The sequence below is a fragment of the Acanthopagrus latus genome, chromosome 9, assembly GCF_904848185.1.
Source record: "Acanthopagrus latus isolate v.2019 chromosome 9, fAcaLat1.1, whole genome shotgun sequence".
In the NCBI taxonomy this organism is placed as follows: domain Eukaryota; kingdom Metazoa; phylum Chordata; class Actinopteri; order Spariformes; family Sparidae; genus Acanthopagrus; species Acanthopagrus latus.
In genome coordinates, this window is record NC_051047.1 from 3467603 (window position 1) to 3489098 (window position 21496).

General features: G+C 41.2%; 1 protein-coding gene across 4 annotated transcripts in view; it reads left to right on the forward strand.

Moving 5' to 3' along the window:
- Positions 1-7743, forward strand: part of itgb5 (integrin, beta 5) — a 54969-nt gene extending 47226 nt beyond the window's left edge. The window contains exons 14-16 of one of the 4 annotated variants that reach the window (XR_005077175.1): positions 183-731; positions 1712-1882; positions 2471-2590. Coding sequence is in view for 2 of the 4 variants with exons in the window: in XM_037110992.1 (XP_036966887.1) it covers positions 2471-2590; positions 3550-3716; positions 5327-5422 (383 nt within the window). In the remaining 2 variants the exon portion in view is untranslated. Of the gene's footprint in view, positions 1-182; positions 1883-2470; positions 2591-3549; positions 3717-3792; positions 5294-5326 lie in introns of those variants that run through there. The other 3 variants (XM_037110993.1, XM_037110992.1, XR_005077174.1) reach the window with 3 other exon arrangements.
- The last annotated feature ends 13753 nt before the right edge of the window (positions 7744-21496 follow it).

The following is a 21496-nucleotide window of genomic DNA, read 5'->3' on the forward strand; positions in this document are numbered from 1 at the left end:
GAAATGTCACTTTGGACATAAGCATCTAGCAACTGGATCTAATATACTGTGTCCAGAGCAGAACGTCACAAAACATCAAACTCCACAAGCAGTCTGTGAAAGCAGTAACAAAGCCTCTGTCAATATGTTTGATCGTGGGATCGTGTTATTTTATTGATCAGAACGCTTTTTGTTGATTTCAGCTCAGCTTTATACACACGACAGTGATAGGAAAACTTCACAGTCTCATCTGCCAGTCCGACCTGTGAAGAAGTCCAGTATCAAATTGCAGAGTGTGGTGCTCAAGTCCAGAGGATGACGTATCTGCTGCCCTCCACTCAGCCTTCACACACCTGGACAATAAGAACAGCTGCATCCGGATGCTGTTTGTTGACTTCACTTCAGCAGTCATTACAGTCTCACCCATGAAGCTGACTGGAAAACTTAACCGGACTTGACTACCACGCTCTGCAACTGGATACTGGGCTGGACTCACTAGCAGACCCTGGAGAGTTCATATTGGCATTCACAATTCTTCTACCTTAGTGCTGAACACTGGAGCCCCTCAGGGCTGTGTGCTCAGTCTGCTCCTGTTCACACTTTACACCACCACTGCACTCCCAGACTTCAAGAGGACGACACCACATCTACTGTTCAGCGTCAGCAAAACCAAGGAGCTGGTTGTTGAGTTTAGAAAAAAGGAGGCAAAGACACACACTGCTGTCTACATGAGTGGAGCTGAGGTGGAGCAGGTGAACATTTCAACCCGACAGTCACCAGCATGGTCTCATCAATGCTCAGCTTTCTGTGGTTATTCGGATCTTTGCTGCTTCACATCTTTTCGTATTTAACACCTCACACACGTCTGTGATTATTATTGAAAGTACACCAGTGAGCACTGGTCAGTCTGCTCCTGATGCTTATGTTATTATGCAACTTATTATCCACGCAGCTATGGAGCAACAGCAACCCCCAGCTAAACACCCGCTCATTTGGTTCAAAGAGTTCAGTCCATTGGAGTATAAAAATCCCTCACAAGCCTCCACTGTCCTGCCTTCTTCTTAGGGAGTATCCACCCACTGAGCAAACATGTACCTGCCTCTCTCATGTGTCATTTCAGAGCAGGAAGATGGAGTTTGAGGTTTAGCTGTGCAGTCTGAGTCCATCTGTGTTCATTCTATCCGTAAAGCTTCTTTACATCCCACACAGCCTGGAGGGAAACGGTCGGGAGATGTTTAGGAATGTATTAATAAGTGCACAGTGATTTATGACCTCCATGGCACTGTGCTGCTGCATGGCGCTGCACAGAGAAAGAGCAGGCTGACGCTCGCGTGTTTAGTTTGAGAGACTATTATAAGAACGTTCCATACTGGCCCAGCATGGCCCTGGCCCAGATCTGACGTGTTTCAGAGCATTCCCCGCTAGTTCAGCCATCTGACTGGCCTTAATGGACTCCACATGTACATTCCAGATACTTTGTGCATGAAATAGAGGAGGAGGGGCCAGGGCCGCGTTACCTCACCCTGCCCCATGAGCTTTGGACTCTTGTCGGGTGATGAAGATTGACTGAAAACACGGGGCACCCAGAATATCAGCACCTCAATCATTCAGTTGTGATTTCACAGCAAAGACATTCAGGATATTTGAGGATTGTTTCGTCCCTCAGGATGACATTTCTCTTTATTTACCTCATCCTTCCCCTGTCTCTCTGCTTTTGTTCCTCAATCTGAAGCCAGACCCTGATGGATGACATTAGTGATGAATTTAGAACCACCCCTGCAAAACATTAGTAGAAAGTGAGACCATACAGAATGAAGAACACATTGGACAAATGTGGATAGAACCTTTTCCAGTCAGAGTGATATTCTCCCTAAATGAGCATGAAGAGGAATGAAACTCAACGGTAGTTTAACAAAAACGTGAAAGCAGTGTTGAAAGAAGTATTCTGACCTTGTACTTTAGTAACAGTAGCTGTATACCACAGTGTAGAAAAACTCGTATCAACGAGAGATTCAAGATTGACTTGCAGTGAACGAGCTTGTTCTGCAGACTGTCAACTTTCAGAATAGAATAATTGGAGAAGCATTGATGTATTTATCACTTTCGTGTTGAACTACACCTGCAAAGTAACTAAAGTAATTGAATTAAATGTAGTGGAGAAAAATGTACAGTATTATTTGCCTCTGCATTGTAGTGGATGGTACAGTGCTTGGGTAAATGTACTTAGTTACTTCCCACCACTGCATTAAACTCAATTTTAATCAATTGACACATTGTTCAGGAAGCTGCTGTTGTTTGTCAGCAGTCTTTTCCACACTTTATCTCCACCTACTTTTTCTGGTACATGGCTGTCTAAAAAAAAGAAACCTCTCTCTTATCTTAAGTCTGTCTTTAAACAGCTATTTGTGTAGACTGTAGGATGGATACTGGAGCATGGTTCTTCTTCTGAACTTATTGAAACTCTGTGTGTTTCTCTGTTCCCCCCCCTCAGAAACGGACGACCCCGGCGCTGTGCTTTGTCTCTATAAGACAGACAACGATTGTGTCATGAAGTTCACGTATTCTGAGCACGCCAGCGGACAATCCATCCTCACAGCTCTGAAAGAGCCAGGTCAGTGCTTAACAAACGAGGGATTCTTTCCTTTCACCCGCACTGGTTTGTAGGTCAGAATTTGACACCTGCTGAGAATTAAGTGTTTTTAGATTGTGTTTGTGCTGCATGAAGCAACAAGGACCTCCTACACAACCTTCAGACATTACACAGTCTTTACTCCTGAGCTCACCTCAGATTTTCTCCCATGTTGGCTACATGTGAGCCTGTGAACAGTCTCGACAGTCTCATACTAAAACTGGCTCTTCATAAATTGATTGCATTGATGGACGCCTGTGTAATGCACTGTCATCGATGATCATTTGATGATTAGTGCTAACTCAATAAACATTTTTAAGTAAGGAACTTAAGGAAAAGTATCAACAAAATGACTCACCACACAAAACAGCATTAAAGGAGTTGTTAGGAGTTAAACATTTGACTATATTCCTCTCAGTGATGGTGAGATTGTTTTAACTAACACTGATTTGTACAAGATCTGGTTTGTAGTGCATCTGCTATTTTGGTTCATGTATGTGCAGCAGCACTAAGAGCAAAAAAGGGTGGTCAAAGTGAAAAAAGTGAATAAATTAGAGGGTGTGAATATTACAGATAAATATGCTGTCAGCCAATCACATCCCAGGTCTTATTGCTATGAAACAGCTAAGCCAATCCTAGTGATGTATAATGATATCTTTATCAGCATAATGCTCTTGTTTTTTATACTTACATGCACTGCTTGTAGAATTTTTAGCTGAAATAATTAATATCTAAGGAGTTATTCAGTCACTGCAGGACCTCTGCTCCAGTATTCAGATTGCTCCTGCTGATAAAATCACCAAAGACTCAGCAAAGATCGTGGAGCCAGAGAAAGAAGAAGATCTGAGACGCCTGCTCTCCCTCGTGGTTGTTGTGCCTCTGTGAAAATGTTGCCCCTTAAAAGTCCACCCAAATCTACATTTTCTTTTTCCCCATGTCAGAGTGTGGTGGTGGTCCAGAAGCTATGACGGTGCTGCTGGCAGTGGTGGGCAGCATCCTGCTGGTGGGAGTTGTTCTGCTGGCTGCCTGGAAGCTGGTCATCACCATCCACGACCGGCGAGAGTTTGCACGTTTTCAGAGTGCACGTTCACGAGCCCGATACGAGATGGTGAGGATGATCCCCTCAGCTGTAGGATGTTGTTTGTGTACTATTGCTATTGAACCGTTTGTTTTTTCTATTACAGCCAAAGATGTCAAGTGAAAATACGATGCTCAAATGCAACAAAGTACCACAAGTTAGAGCCACAAAATGACCAGAGTTTTGACTCGGTGCCTCTCTGGCATCAATCGTGAGAGAGGACGTTCCAGCACCATTTCTCTGAGCCACTAAGAGCCTGCTGAAACAACTGAAACCAAACAACGTGTTATCTCTGAAAATTATGATGAGAGTCAGCGAGTGTGACACATTGGCCGTCTCAGCCGTGTCCTAACTCTGAAATATGTTTTCTGTAAACATTGTCACCCAAAGCCAAACCAGACTGGATTTTGAGGCCAATACCAATATTTTCAGTTGGGGCGCAGCTTTTAACCAACATATAAAATGTCACAGTTTGTGATTGCAAAGCTCACTCACTCTCACTCTTACCAAAGGGACATTATGGTTCATTATTGTTCTGTGAATAACAGTTGTTCATTGGAGAAAATGAAACAAATTGCTGGTATTCCACATGGTGAAGTGAGAGTTAAACCAATAATTACTTTAGTAGCTGGTTACTTCATGTAACACTGATTTTGTGCAGAATTAAATATAAGGTGCCATTTACATTCAACAAAGTATTGGTCGGTTATATTTTGGTGCAATATATATGCAGTTAAGAGACAGAAACAAAGAGGGAAAAGGAGCAGTGCACTGTTTATAAGTTAGCTCTCACCAAACGGCATCTAATCCCCTCAGGACCATATAGTAACAAGAGATGTTTTCAATTTCCATCTTTAATTTGACTTTAAACTGCACTTTGTCTTGACTTCATGTTTATTTTTATTCAATATTGTATACTGTGTTATTTGGGTATGATTGCTGTTTGGCAAGGCAGCAACTTTTATAATGAAAACCAACAAAGAAATGTATTTGGGACAAAATACAATAACACTAATTAGCTAACTAATTAAAAATGCTCATGTGGTTTTATACATCTGAAGAGTTGAATGATTTCTCCTCAGATTGTAATCATACCATCAAAATCCATGATTGTTGCATTCCTAGCTGAGAGTGAAAGATATCTAATCATAATATATCTGCTGATGATGTTATCAAGATTATATGTGGTCCTTAGAAAAAAAAAAAAAAGCCTTTGTTTGATATATAACAGCAGGGAGTCATAAAGAAAACGTCAGAGAAATGTCTTGCAGTCTTGCAAAAAGGGCCGTCCTCAGTGGATGTTGCACCATAACGCACTTACGACGTAAACATATAACATAACATATTTCGTTAAGTTAGATTAGATAAAGAAAACATTAAAGAATATTAAGAAATATTATGGACTATGATATTTCACAATTGGAAATAACCTTGATTGCTATCTGGTGGCAGACTGTGTAATGTGGACATGATTTCTGCATTTCTGCAGTGCGGTTTCCTCTTACTTGTTGCACATCCTCACCATTAATTCTGCGAACAGCTAATATCAGCAGAAGCAGTGTATTAGAACCCAGAGCTGTCTCATTCGCTGTCCAAAGCTCTCATCTTGTGCCGTTTGTTTGTCTCTCTCATACGGACAGGCATCCAACCCTCTGTATAAGCAGCCGGTCTCTACACACTTTGTGGAAACAGATTTCAACATGTACGGGAAGTCTTACAACGGAGGGCTCCACTGATCCCTCGGCACGGGGCGCGGCAGGACCGGTCCAACACACAGATCCCTGGAGGACGGGGGGCCAAGGTGGACGGCGGACTGAACACACTCATCCCTCTGCACGGCTCGCAGCTGAGATCAGACGTGGAATGAACTAGACTGTGTCTGAGGGAGGAATCTGTGGCCTTCTTATCTTTCAGAGGAGATTCAAGCCTACCACAGAGACATGACGTGACTTTTTTTTTTTTCTTCTTCATCTGTGTGATTCACTGACAGCAGTGGTGGCTGGTGGAGGAGCGATGCAGCATGAACTCTTTGGGTTTGTTTGAATAAAGAGAGTAGAGTTAGAGTCTGCAGTTACACAAGATAAACCAAGTCTCTCATGAAAACCATAACTCCCCCCACAGAAAACCACACTCATTCTTTGTACCGAGCAGGCAGGACATTGGCTTATATTTGTATATTTTTATAAACACTAAAAATGCCTTTTTTTAGTATCAACTATGCACCCAACTGGACTTTTGAACTATTTGATTATCACTCTGCAGAATTTCAAATTTACAGCATTTTTAAATTAGCACAAATTTCTAAGGTGACTACGATGATATTGCGGTTCTACTAACATTTACTAAGCAATAGATTTCTTACCTTCATTTTGCACAGAGAATATAAAGAATCAAGTCTTGTAAAGATTTAGATTTTGTGTTTGTGTTTGTGTGTGTCTGTGTTTTCCTGTATGCTCCAATTGCACTCCCTTCTCTTAATCTGAATTGCAGGGTTCCAACCAACCCCCAGCCTCTGAACCCCTAAATGATAAGACTGGTGTGACTCCATGTTTTTCTTTTTGTCAACAGATGTCATGAAAAGACCAAAACTCACAATATGGTTTTCATACCCTATCAAGCTTATTTTTAATTATTGAAGACACATGTTAAAGGTCCAGTGTGTAGGATTTAGGAGGATGATATTCCCAATATTTTTTCATTATTGTATAATCACCTAAAACTAAGAAACGTTAACTTGCTGTACCTTAGAATGAGCTTTTTATATCTACATAGTGAGCAGAACCTCTGGTCGACACTGTAGGGGAGGTTGAGATGAGGGGTATTCAGTTGGTCTGTAAGTACACTGCTTGATGCTACTAAGGAGTATTTACAGTAAAACCATTATTAATAGATTACCTGATTAGTTAAGTGACAGAAAATCTGCAATTTGTCTTTTCTTTTTCTTTTTTTAAAAAAACCCACCAAACTATTCTCTAATTTTGGCGTCAGGATTTGCTGCTTTTCCTTGTTTTGCTATCATTGTAAATTTAGCATGAAACACTCGGGCATTGGGAAATTATGGCTTCTTTCCTGCCATTTTCAGACATTTGTTTACTAAATTAATGAAGATAACAATAGCGTGAAAATAATTGATAATTGCATGTGGCTCATTAACAGTGGAACTCTGTAGCACAGACGCGTGAGCTGTATCAAGCTTTGGATACACATTTTCTTATTTTGATGAATTTATTGGTGGTTTTGGTCTTTTGGCTGGATGTGTTGACAGAGAATCTGAAAAATCACCAGTCCCTGAACCCTTAAAAACAAACGCCTCACAATCAGAGACACGTTCACATGATAGATACAGTAGATCCAGCACTATGGTAACTGCCTTAAAGCATTCTCATATGATCGAAGTAGATTTGTTTTTTAGTGATGAATCTCTCTCATGTCTAACTTGGAATACAGGCACATGCAATGCTTTGATTTAATGTAGATTTGGGCATATGATATGGCTGGCTGCTACATTATAAAGTCCCTGTGACGCTGTGTCCACCCTGTCTGCGCCAGGAATGGGTGGAAACGTTGAGACACCTCGAAGGACCCTGTCCAGAGTCATAAATCTGCCCTCACTGTTCCCACAGGAAGAGGTGGAGTCTGAAGTGTCACAGGGAAATCTGACAGTGAGAAATGCTGGATGGGTTGAGACAGAAGGGTGCTCAGTGGCCTTTTAGTGATGGTCAGACATTAAAAGTAGCAGGGACTTGGAGTATGTATGTGTAAGCGTGTGTCTGAGCGAAAAAGAGTTTATGTAAATAATATTACATGGGGTATATGTGTACATACAGTGCCAAATTAAATGTTTTCAGTTGACTTGGCTGTGTGTCTTGGCACAGCTTACTAAAACTCTGCCACACCTTTTCAGCTCCGACATGAATCTGTAGTATGAAGTTCTTCCTGTACAGTTGTGAAGATTTTCACCTGGTTGAACAGTCCACCATGGGACCCACACCACTACATGTTTATGTAATACTGCACACAGAGCAAGAACAATAAATCTGCTTATGTCAAACGCCAATGTGTGTGTTGTGTTTGGCTACATTACAAGGAGATGCATGAATCTGAGGTCTAACTTTGAACATCACACATGACTCCCTGGGTGTGTGTGTGCATGCGCGCGTGCGCGTGTGTGTGTGTGGACTTCAAAGTTTTGTAAAGCATCTGTTTGCACCACTAACTATGATGTACATGTTTGATGTGTCCACTGATGCTGTAATTTACACCTCCCTGCTTAGACCCCTCCCAGATATGATAGTCATTATCATACTGAAGCTTTTACTAAATTCCCCTTTAATTATATAGTCAGTCACATTCTTCAAAAAAATTGTTTTGTCATTTTTAATGTACTACAAGGAGTTTTCCACTGATGAAACTGTCTCTCATAGTGATGTCTCTGTGACCTACATAAGCAAACAAGACCATCAGTGAGAAGATTGCTGTATAATTGTTATAGTTAATCTTTATGCCTGTCACTGGTGCAGATTCTGACCTTTTCAAACTATTTTTAAGCTGGAATTTTGGGGATGTAATGAGGAGTCTCAAGGTTTGAGGAAAGAGAGTGCTCTTTAGTCTGTGGGTACAGATGTTTTCCTTTCAGAGGATGCCGTTGCCGCAGCGCAAAAGGTGCACGACGCGGCAAATAAAGGAGGGGGGACTTCTGCTGTATCCAGCTGATTTTGCATTAGCTGCAGTGCGTATCAACAACAACCAGGTGGCACATGCAACAGTCCAGATACAGTGAAGACACCAGGGCCCTGAGTTTCTCCCTCCTCCCTCTGGAACCAGACACACAGTTTAATTTCCTCATTGACTCAGTCCATATCAAAGTGTGCATCGAAGCCCATTAATTAGCGGACTACTGTGTGTCAGAATCAAAATCCTGGTTGGTGATTAGTTTGTTACAAAGGACTATCTAAATTGAGGGTTAGTTAATTGCACATGATGTGTAATCATGCACTGGCCATGCTGCCGCTGGACAAACCCATATTTTGTTAGCCTACAAACTACATCTCTACTACAGGCTCTAAAAGCAGGAGAAATGAGTCATTGTGGAGCCCCTGATTAGAAAAATGTAATACATGTAGTCTGACCTTGTCAGTTTATATGGCTGTCTGTTCCTCTGCTAACCTACTGCTGCACACTACTCCTGTACATGCCTGCCATGTCCTCTCATCCCTGCAGTCATAATCCTGTTGAGAACAGCTGTAAATCACCTCTGTACTGTATCTTCTGTCATCAACTGACCTCTGTCAGCTCAGAGGCTGTGTTCAGTTGGAGGCAGCTGAATCTGGTTGCCCCCATCATCCGAGGTCATGATCCAGGTGGACCTTTTATTTGTTAAGGTCCTTGAGGTAGACTCACAGCTTAGCTCCAGGGCTAACTTGCTAACAGCATTGTGCTAAAGGCAATGATAGCTACAGTGAGCGGCACTTTTGGATATGTCATGCTGCCCCAGCACCAACACTTTGTCACAGCCTTCCCCAGTCCATCAGATCTGCCAAATCAGTGATCTGTTATAAACTGAAAACTCATCCTATAGGTTAGCATTTTTATGCATTTCTCCAGCATTGCCTCACTTAGACTTAAAATCTCATCTTGTGCTAAATATTTGAGTTTGCATCACGCGTGACTTTGTGTTTGAATGTAGGTACATATGTACACTGGGTTTTGACTTGTACACTTTATTGTTTATATGCAGTACTTTGTTACTATGTATAAAGTGCCAGACAAATAATGTTATAATTTTCGTTATAAGTGCATCTTTCTTACACTCACTTCCATAACAAATACACATGCTCGCCAGATGCAGATGTTTAATTACAGGAGATAGTGGTGCTCAAGCCATTTGTGTGAGGAACCTGTATCTCAAACACTCAGTTCATATACAATGTGTCTTGATGTACACACATGATGTAAGGTGGGTGCACAGAGTTAGAGATTAGAGATGGTGAGATTACTGTACGGCATAAAAAATGTGTATGCATTTTCCTCCGATTAAGGCCCCACACACCACGATTTGCATGTTTTAATGTTGGTTAATGAGAAAGTTTAGTCTCAGAAAATGCTGAAATGCTAGAATTTGGATTTAGACCCTCTTCTGTTTCTCATGTAAGGGTCTGCATGTGTATCTGTCGCTCGCCTGCCCAATATGGATGGTTAAGACGTACTTGTGACAGAAGGAAACTACAGCGGCGCTGTGGAATAGGTTACTGTTTATTCTTGCTCGAGGTGAGCTCTTAAGTCTCTGCACTCTTCCTCTTGGCGGTTTAGAGTGTTTCTGTTCCCTCTCCGCCCCTCCTGACCGGGTGAGAGGGTTCTGCCAGCAGCGTGACATGCTGCTGAAGTCACAGAGCTCAGGTTAGATCTGGCTGAGAGACAGAGGAGAGGGCAGAGCTCGAACGCACCAAAGGAGTCAGCAGAGGAAAACCAACTCGTGGCGTTTTGACACTGACGAACTGCTGAGTGAAGCACACGTCTGACCCTCACCGTCACTGACAGAATCAGTTGACAGAATCAATGATGTAATTAGCTGCTGCTGAGATTCCTTCACACACAGCTTCAGGTGATGATGGAAAATTGATCTCAGAGAGGGAACACTTTTCGTCCCTGCTGAGTACACGTTTGTTGTGTTTTAGGTAACCAGACTCTGTGATATGAGGAACCAACAATTTTCCAAACAGACTTCATTGATGTTCAGCTCTGCTTGGTTAGCAATGACTGACCATTTAACAGCAAATATTCTATACGATTGTATTCTATACAAATATACGAATGGAGATGATTTTGCCGTGATTCCAACATCCTACACATTCAGAGTCGAGAGATTGGTCTCTAATGTTTAATGACATCATACAACATACTCAGTTGCAGTTTTTGAAGTCAGGTCTGTGTGTGTTGGTGCTGGTGTGTGCACTTTTTCCTGTGCTTCCAGTAATATAATGGACAGGCAGCTGAGGTCAGACTGTCTTCTCCTCTCACGCTTCACACTCTTCAGAGAAAAGATTCGCCACTTCTGACTTTAATATTTCGGTTCCTTTATTTTGCCTCTTCTGTGTTTAAATATTTTCACTTCTACCATCCTTCCACTTAGTTTCCTCTGCACAGCAGCTTTCAATTCACCCCTGCAGTTTCAGAATCGTTTCTCTTTATCTGATCTCACTCCAACAGCTCTTTTACTTGGAGGAACTGACCATGCCATGAAGATGCACCTACTGTACTGACATTAGATATTGTTATGGAAATTCAGGGGGGGAAAAAAGCACTAAAGTCTTCACTAAAAAGGGACATTATTTAGTTTTGGAGAAGAAATTCAGAACAAAAATTTAATGAGGTAATAATACTAACTCAGCTATATTTACTATAAACTGTTCTTGTAAGAAAATAAGGTACACAGGACACTGTTTCAGCCAATGAAGATCGTTCTCTACTGATTCACATGTCTTCCCAGATATTACACAGTGCACCTGTAAAGTAAGCCTGCTCCATTTTTACTAACCAGCGGCCATTGTGGGAACAAGAGGCAATTATGGTATAATGGTAAATGTTTATACTATCAGCTAGAGAAGTTGGTGAACTGGCTCAGTAATGTCAGACAGACAGGAAAATCCATCCAAAATTTGCTAATATTGACTGCTGGTCACATCCCCTTTAGCTAGAATTAGAAATATCAAAATGGTAGAAAGCGCTGTTTCATTGTAAAGCATTAAATTAAATTACTGAAGTATTAATGGAGCCCTGTGGAGTTTTCTTCTTAACAAACAAAAGTTATGTTTATGTTCATTGTTATTCACCAGAGGTCAGACAAATGTGTTGATAGCATTTCCTCCATCACAAAACCTTTTTAAACCTGCTTTATTACTTTGTTTACCATCGTGGATCCTAGCTTAGCATGTGATTGTCTTCTTTCCCTACCTTTGTTGGTGCATCACTGCTGAAGCTTAAGCACACGTAAGCTCGATCATATGTTGCTCATCATTCATATTTCTCTCTCTCCCTCTTCCTTCATGAGCAGCTGACAAAGGTTTAACCAACCAGAACATGCCAGGATCTTCTTACGCTGATGACATTGTTTCCTCCAAACTCGCCTCCAGCACAGCGGTTCTGGACCTACCAGAAGGCCGCTCCTCATCACATCCATCCAGATCTCAGCCATTCTCTTCATCCAGTCACCACCACCTGTGCCTGGACTCTATACCGGGGGGATCCTATACAATGCACGGCTTCATTGCCACCTAAAAATATGATGGGGTCAGGATGGGGTTTAATCACCTCAGACTATTCACATTTCTTATCTTTTTTGTGCACATGTAAATAAAGTAAACTAAACTAAACTAAACTAAAGACTTCTTTAGTTTCCCGTCTTTCCTCACTGAAATAGTGTCAGGCAATTTTTCTGGATTGAGTTCTTGTGTGAAAATACTCCTTCCACTGTTAGAAACTTAAATTAAATTAAAAGAAAATTATCTTTTTAAAAATGTAAACAAGGGCGCGCAGGTAGTCGAGTGGATAAGAGCACATGCCACATAAGCAGTGGACCTGGGCTGGAGTCCTGGCCGGCGGACCTTTGCTGCATGTCACACCCCCTCTCTCCCATTTCCTGCCTATCCATTGTCAAATAAAGGTGTCTACGCCTAAAAAAAATCTTAAAATCTCTACTTTATTTGTTCTGTGTCTTATTATATCAACCTCCATAACCTTTAAGCATCCTTAAGATAATGTTTGAAATGCACTGCCTCACTTATCGGAAATTAAGCTGCAGCTCAGTCCTATAAAATCGTTGCAGACCCAAGATACTTTTCCCTGAAGGAGCCAATGTTTATGGTCTCGTTTTCTTGCAATGCAATAATGAGAGATTTGGAAATAAGGAAATGAGTAAAAAGAGAGGAGGGATCAAGTTACCCCGAACCCCCTCAAAAAGCTGTAACCATAGCTGTCAGGTAGATGCAGTGGATTTCAGTGAAGTAAATTAAGAGTAGAGAGTCTTTCATAAGGAAAATACATGTGCAAAGTTCCAGCACCTCAAATAAAAAAAATTGAGAAGACACAAGAAATTCAATAACACTTTCTGATCCCAGTTTATTAGCAGCACATAGTGGGCATAAGCCAATAGTACCATCTACTTATAAATATGAAGATTTGTATGTAAAAGTAAAAACCCCAGAGTTTTAAAGTAATCCACTCATTGGTGGACTCATGTGACCCGCATGGCAAGGTTCCATTCTAACTAGTGACTATTTGCTGCATGTCTTCTTCTGTCTCTGTACCCCCATTAATTAGTCTCTAAGCTCTCCTATCAATTAGAAAAAGGGCAACAAAAAATGAATTAAGTGATCCAATATTTGGCTCACTGTATCACGCATCTCTGGTCTTCTCCAACAATGTTTAAATGCATATTAACCACAGTCTATAATTATATAATTGGCCACACAGTCTTCACTAATGGAGTGTCGCTCTTGCAGCAAGCACACAGTTTCACTCCACATGCAGAGGCGGAAAAGAAGGAGCAGCAGCACTGTTTTCTGTGGAGCACAAAACTCTTTGTGATGTAAATGTTGGCAAACTGCAGTTTAGTTCCCAGGTCTGAATTTGAGACATTTCAGGGAGTGGGAGATTTTCACATGAACCCCAGTGTGTGTGTGTGTGTGTGTGTGTGTGTGTGTGTGTGTGTGTGTGTGTGTGTGTGTGTGTGTGCCCTCACTCGTCCTCTCTGTTTGAGTCCACATGCCTCCATGCACACCACACTGATGTGCTCTGACCTCACGGGCCCCCTCACACAGCAGCGACACATTCAGGCTGTGTGCATCACAAAAGCTCCGTGAACCGTGTAGAATAACATTGTCAGAAAGTCACAATGTTTTGACCTTTGACCCCCTCCTCCTGAATGCTGTCATTGTCAGTCGGAGTGTTTGTAGTCAAAGTACATGTGGTGTTGGACAGAAATACTGTCACAGCTGCAGTATTTTCCTTCATGTACCCATTCAGCTTAGTTTGATAGTGTGTTTATTTTGTTATCTTTGCGTTACATTTTCATTGACCCACGAGTTGCAATGCTATTGCTATCGGGTATATTTTTCCTGGTTAGTTCCAATAAGGAGAAGTCTTAATGCTTCAGCATACAGTGATGTTTTAGACAATAGTGTGATTCTAACTTCATGGCAACAGTTTGCGGGAGACCATTTCCTGTGTCATCAAGGCAACCAAACACAGCTGATGTGTTGTTCATGACAAGTCTGGCTGCTTCCCACAGTGTCCTGCCCTCTGCTGCCATCTAGTGAATGTTAAGTTGTCAGGCTTGCACACACACACACACACACACACACACACACACACACACACACTGTAAGTAGAAGTATGTAAGTGGATAAGGAATGTTTGGCGTGTTGATTATATCATGTGCCAGCAGGGTTTACCATAGAGAATAATGATAAAGAGTCCATTGTGTCTTGCCATACTGATCTTGAATCAGTGTTGTCTGTGACATTAGTACAGGTACCAAAGGCACTTACTTTGACATCAATAGACACAGGAGCTGAGCTGCAACTGGCTTAAAAACCATCTCTGAACATGTCAAAAAAACGACACTGTATTTTCAGTTTAATCTGTGAACACCTGGAGGCGCCAGTGTCAAAGCTCCTCTGCTCCGACGCTTACTCACTGAGTGTGAATGGTCAGCAATAGGACGTCCCTCTAATAGTGGCAGAAGTTGAGGTTTTCTTAGTAGTATCCAGACTTCACCTGCAACACCAAAGGACAATTCAGCACAATGCCATGCAGCTGCTGGATCCACAACTGAGTTCAGCCCAGGGCTGCTACTGAAAGTTATGTTGAAAAGGTTTTAAGAAGCCCCAGGGCTGCTGGTGGTGCTCACAGGCTTTAGAAATTACAGGATTAAATCATTTTCAAGGATGTCTTGGTGGATCCACTGGCAAAACCCTTTTCACACTGTGGGTTTAAAAGTGGTCTGCATGACTGGACTGTGATCTGGTACCCTTTTACTTTTTATCAGCATTGCTTCTCAAACATCCTGATTCCTCCATTGGCTAATCTTATCACCCCGACTCATGCTGCTAACTCCAGGGCACTATATAAAACACGATAGATTTTTTTATTAAAAGTAAATGTGGTGCCTCTCAAAAAGGAGAACTATCATTAAAAATCAAGAAATGATGTCAGGATTGTTAAATTACATTACACAATTTAATGATAAGTGGACACTGCTATTCAGTAAATTACACTTTACAAACAATTAGTGTTAGCGTTGAACTAATTCAGCTAAAGAGGAGAGGGTAAAGAGATGACACGTAAAACCAATTAGACTGGCAGACAATCAGACAGGCAGGAAGCATGGAAAGACAGGAAGTGAAGTAACTGAAACAGAGGCGAGGCTGAGTATTTCAAAATAAAACATGAATGAATGAATGAATGAATGAATGAATGACTCAATTAATTAATGAAAAAGTTACCTAGAGAGCAGAGTGGAGCTTGACAATAAATACAGTAGAGGTGAGCAAACCCCAAGAAAATAGTGTTGTGTTGCGATTACATGGCTTAAAGTACATGAGCACCCTCACATCACACCCGTGTATCATTGTTGAACATCTGATTTTAAACCATAAGCGGTAAATTGCTGCTAATACAGCCTCTACTCTTCTGGTTTCAGGTTTCCATAAGATGTTGAGCCTGGCTGCAGGGACTTGCTCCCATAGACTGATGCTGGTTAATAAAAACTGGCTTGTGGTCAACATTTCAGATTATTACTATAAATCCTGGATGGAGCAGACAAGTCGTGTTCTTGCACATAAAACTCAGAATTCTAATTTCCTTATAAACTGGGCTTTGATCGCGGGGACATCATGTCTTTTCGAAACAGAAAACAGAAACATTTCCATTACAGGCTCTCATGAATCAGCTTCTTACGATGAGTGCTAATTTTCTTAAATGAACATGAAATAATCTCTCAAAGTCAGAGCAGTTTTTGGCAACATTTGAATCAGAATCATATGACAGTTGTGTGGTTGTTTACTTGTGTTACCAGCGTTGTGAATCAAATCTCATCAAACCAAACCCACACAGTTCCGAGGGGGACTAGGGGACCTCGCCCAAATCATAAAGACCAGCCCTTAAGGGTTGATTCCTAATGACCTCAGTGATCCCTCAACTTTTTGTTTCACCACCAGCCGACTAAAGTTTCATTCCAGGCGGATGAACAGAATACAGATAACAGGATTGCGTAATAAGGATACAAACAAAGGAAACTGTATTCCAGTAAAGTTACATAACAAAAGAACTAATTAGATTACAGATACATGGGTGGAAAAGTGTGATAACCAACAGGATCACAATTTTAAAGTAAAGAAAGATATACTAGTCTGTAACCATGCACATGTGACAAAGTGTCTATTATCTAAGAAGACACACTTTTTTTATTAAGATCAAATAGTCACCTTACTGATATTTCTTTTCTCTTGTATTAGTATATGTTTGGTGTTGAGGTGTCAGCTCTGTGACCCTGAAAAGCATAAGCGGGTTCAGATAACAGATGGATGGATGGATGGTATCGAGGTTATCAGAAAGAAACGTTCATGAAGAAGTATTAAAGATTTGTATTTACGTTATGTTGAGTCGTGTTCACCGACTCTCTGGCTTATTATCTGCTGTTTCCTGTGTTTACCCACAACTTCAAGCAACAGGCAACCAAATAAAACGCGCCGATACTTTGAGGGAACTTTTGGATTTCTCTGGTTTGAACGTTGCTGCCAACATTTGGGCTAATGGGAGCACACAGCTCAACAAACTATTGAATGTGGAAATGCTACGTATGACACATCCGATAGCGTTTGAAAGGTCTCAACAACTATTGGATGGATGGCAATGAACGCGTGACACGGACGTGCTAATCGCAGGTTGAACTGTGGCTGTGATTCTTATTGCTACTCTTATATTAGAGATTTGCCTCTGCAGTGGTTTAGTTTGAATTAAAATTAAGTCTTTGAATAGAAGTGTGATTAGTAGAACCAAAGGCACATGTTCTAACTTTCATGCATATGGATGGATAAAAAAGGTAAATATGAAACCAATATAAACCATACATTGTATTCTTCTTCTGAGGAGACTGAGAGACATTTACGAAATTGAAGAGGGGGTGGGTTAGTATGAGTGTGCGTGGATGAGAGCGCGTGTGTGTGTGTGTCATAGACCACCAGAGCGAGGAACACCACCTCCACCAGCTCCAGTTTGACACATCACAGTGCCAAGATGTTAAGTCATGGAAGTCGGTCAGTTCAGCTGTAAGAACTCATGGGGAAAAAAAACAGTCCCGGAACAAAGACACCATTCTGCTCTGCATCTCCCTCGCCATCCACCCAGCCTCTCCCCATATGGGACTGTTGCATTTAACATGCATGTGGAGGTTCACACTAATGGTCAGCCTGTGAGAGAGTCTGAACAATAAAACAAGCTCTGCCCCAGAAACATGTTTGACATATGTGGAGAGGATGTCACGTCATTTCGGGGCAGTAATTACTCAACAGGCCACCCCCAACGCTCAGGGATATTGTGCAGGATTTCCTGCTACTGCTGACAATTTCCAAATGGTTTACGTTCATTCTGGACATTAACAATCAAACTAAATGTATTGAAATTGTGAATAAACACATGAATAACTTTCAAGCTGTTATATCAGGGTATTTGGACCACTTGGAAATGCTTATGCCTCTTTACATGCCCAGCAGATAGAGACGTTTATCTTCTCTCTCTCTACCAACTACCAATTGTCTCTTTGCTGCTAAATGCTTCACTATGTTCACCAGCAAGTTGCTGGAAACAGTCCGGATGAGAGTGAACCTGACACAGTGACGATACAATTGATTGCATGGAAGACTGTATAAAGAAATCTCTGTTTTTTTCCCCGAGCTACATCCAAACTAACGATAACAACCAATAAAACTGCAAAGACTTAAAAGTCAATATAAAATCAAGTTAGAAAAATCAGCTATTCATGGTGGAGCGATGAGACCATGTGAATGAAGCTGCTCTGTAGTCTGGCGGTACAGCAGACACTTCTGTGTCTTCTGCTATATGGTGTTGCTTCTGCTTCTGCTTGAGTCCGTGGTGACCTCTAACTTCACTGGTGTCACTTGATGTGTTGTAGATTTAGATCACCTGCTGTAGAGCCTTCCTGTCCTGGGCCCTGGTGACCCATGCCAGTTTAAGACGTATCCTGCAATTGTACTGTTTTGGTTTACCCACCTCTTTCATCAGCCTCATTTTCAGCTCATGTTTCCATCAGAAAGGCACAACAATAAACAGTAAACCCATAAACGGAACCACGTTACGCTCAACACAATGAATAACTAGCTGGTGAACATGATGAAGCATTTTGCGGCTAAACAGACATTTCTGACCCAAATTGCAGCAAAAGAAAAAAAGAAAAGAAAAAAGGAAAAGAAAGAGAGAACTTACTGTTAGCTCACTCCATGTCTGCTGGTTGTGCAACAGCTCTCTAACAGGTTAAGCTCTACTTTAAATGGTGATATAGTTCTGTATTTGTGTGATGCTAGGCTTGTTGTGGATTTCTACCATAAGGGGCCCAAATAAACTGATTAATGCTGTAAGATTAGATCAGTCTCTCTCTTGGCTGGGCCTTTTATTTTAAGATATTGATACAGTTTGCCAGGTGAATTTATTCTAGTGTCATTAGGAAAATTCATTTGCAGCTTTGAAATTTAGCGCAATAGACCTGGGACAATGTTACGACCGCAGTGATTGGTCCAGACTTCACTCATAGTAATATCAAATAAATGTAGTCTTGCTTTTTCAGAAGTTAATTTTAAATATATTTTTTTTTCATTCTCATGTGGTTGTAAATGCTCTTCATGAAGACCCAGCAATGTGAAGAAAGGCTTCACTGATTCTGTAATTAAACCCATTTCTACGACACTATCATAGTAATTAAAAAAATGTTAACACTAAAGCTATGAATGAGTTCATGGCAATGGTCCTTTATGTGGGTGGAAAAGGGAAACTTTCTCTTTGAGGCCATGTGTCAAAGTGAAGGAAATAATCTAATTCAGGTGTATGAGAAAAGCCTGACATGTCTTCATGATGTACAACAGCAGGCAGTCAACAGGTCAAATCCTATGCTCAAATATAAATCAGAGCACATACTAAAGCCACCCTGACAGCAAAGAGGCATAAATTCTGCTGTTCAGCATTATGCACACTGTGTGAATCATACATACAGAGGAAGTATTCCATAGTTACTACATGTTAAAGGTTTTCCATGACGCAAGTCAAAGAGTATTGCAATCATACGGTCTCCTCTTTCCCTATATGCCAATGTTCTTACCTTTGCTGCACGTACTAATCTAGATTTTATAAACTAAATGTCAGTTTGTATGTATTTCTGTTCAGTCTATTTATAACATAGTCACTTAAAATCAGTCAGTTTGTATGAGCTCTGTCAACACATTGTCTTTTCTCTGATTTTTTTCTGAGCATGTATGTATTGGACATGTTTACCCTCCTGACAGACGTGATGTCAGTACTATAACTAAGTTAGTGTACTTTAATTGTTGTTTAATCATGATACAGAGTAGTCACTCTGAGCTGCCCAACCAGTTTGTCCATGTAGGACACATGGAAATGATGATGAATCTCCTATTAAAATGCAGCCGTAATATACAGTATTTCTAAATTACTACATCAGAGTCGGATTTTCCATGTGTGGGTTTGAATGGGAGAGGCGCACTGAGAATTAAGAAGGAACAGGTCATTTCCTCCTAGATCTGGAAACAATTCAGGACAATTTTACCCAGCAGCCATTGGTGTGTGTGTGTGCGTGTGTGTGTGTGTGTGTGTACCCTTGCACATTAACCTGTAATTCTGAGAAAAGGCGATATCCCACCGCAAACTGAGGTATCACATTGTTTACCAAGCCACATCAATTTGTACATAAAAAAAAACTCCAAAGTCAGCGTCTGAATATTTTTTCAAAGGATTGCAAAAGTCTCAGAGTCGGACACTTGCTTTTGCATTTTCAACTGCTATCATGTTGGTAACTACAAAGATTGTGTCACCTTTTTCGTGACTCCACACACAGAACTTAATTTGACGTCCCTGATAGTTGCTGGTTCCTCATTTGGGCACCATGATGTGAAGAACAGTGAAACTGAACAAAAGCAGTAAAGTTGTGGGCCATAAAACCAAAACGATGTGGTGAAAGAAGCTCAAATGCTCTGTAGGTGTTGGGTAAGAACGGGGTCATTCTCTGTGGGCTCGTCACCACAAACAACTTATTTTTACATTTTAGATAACCGATTCATCTTCAATTAACAGAATTAAAATTGAGTGGGCATAAAGTATCTAAGTTATAGTGACAGTCAACTTCATTACAACTCACAAAGTATTCTTGGTGGTGTACCCCATTATTAAAGCTGTGCAAGAGACCTAACATCTGGTGAAGCTCCACACATGGTGTGTCGGCCCCCCTGCAGCCTGTGTTGTGCAACTGTACTGACGGGGGGCTCTGCAGGAGAGCTGGGCAGAGGAACTCCTTTCCTCTGTCGAAACAGAGACACAGCACGACGCAAGAAAATATCATGCATTTAAAAATGTTAAGCTGCATTATCGATATTATCACAATGACATTGGATGAAATGATTATATGTGAGGTGAAAGGGTACACTTGTGACCCCCACTGAAAATGGCTCATTGTTTTGGTTTTATGACATTCATTTGGTTCACGCTCACTGTTCTCATGGAGCCTATGTCCAGCAGCATTGGGCAAAATGTCCTTGAGGGGCTTCATAGTCTATACAGTACACTCTCTGTCCTTGAGTCAGATATGAAAAAAAAAACTCCCCCAAAACTTTTTAATAGGGAAAAAATGGAGGAAAGTTCAGGAAGAGCCGTTTCCCCAGAATGGAAAAAACAACATAGTAAAATTACAGTGTGTACGATCAGGATGACAAATACACTGATATGGAGAATGGATCCCGGAATACATTGAGCAACTCTCGAGACCTGGAGAGAAGACAAAAACACACAAGAGCAAAGCTCAAGCACACTATCCACACAGGTAGAAGAATGCAATAAAAAAAAAAAAACAAGAGGAAAGAGAGAGACAAGAGAAGAGGCAGAAATGATCCAGATCCAGAACATCTGGGATGTGGCACAGACAGCCAGGGGAGAAGGAGAGGTCCCAGGACGAGTGAAAAGGGAAGAGAGTGAGGAAACACTATCCAGTTGCTTTTCATCTATTTCATTGATAAATTAAGCTTGAACCTTGACGGGGAGAAGACACTCAAGCGTCCCACAGCTCTACTTGCGTATCACACACGCAGAGACAGAAGAAATGTATCAGCTAAAACACAGCTCAGCTGTTAGTGGAGACTGAACAACAGCTAGAAGGACAGTGAATGTTGGGTAAGGGTTACATTCGTCACGCGTTCTACAACTCTACACGTCATCACATTTGTCAGACCTCCCTCCAGAGTAGTAACCTGTTGATGACTGAACTGACCGACTGACGATTAAATGCTGCTTCAAATTACAGATAAATAAGTGTATGACTTAAAATGATTTAATGTAACAGCACATTCTGTGAAGAACAGATGTTTTCGCAAAAGGTAAATGATGCTTTTGAATGTTTGAACAGGTGTAGCTGGTGAGTTGTGGCTGAGCTCGATCCGATGCTGGGCAACTTTATACAGTCTTAAGGGACTTTAGCCTTTTTGGGAACCTTGAAGAATGACAGGGTCCTCAGCTGCCTG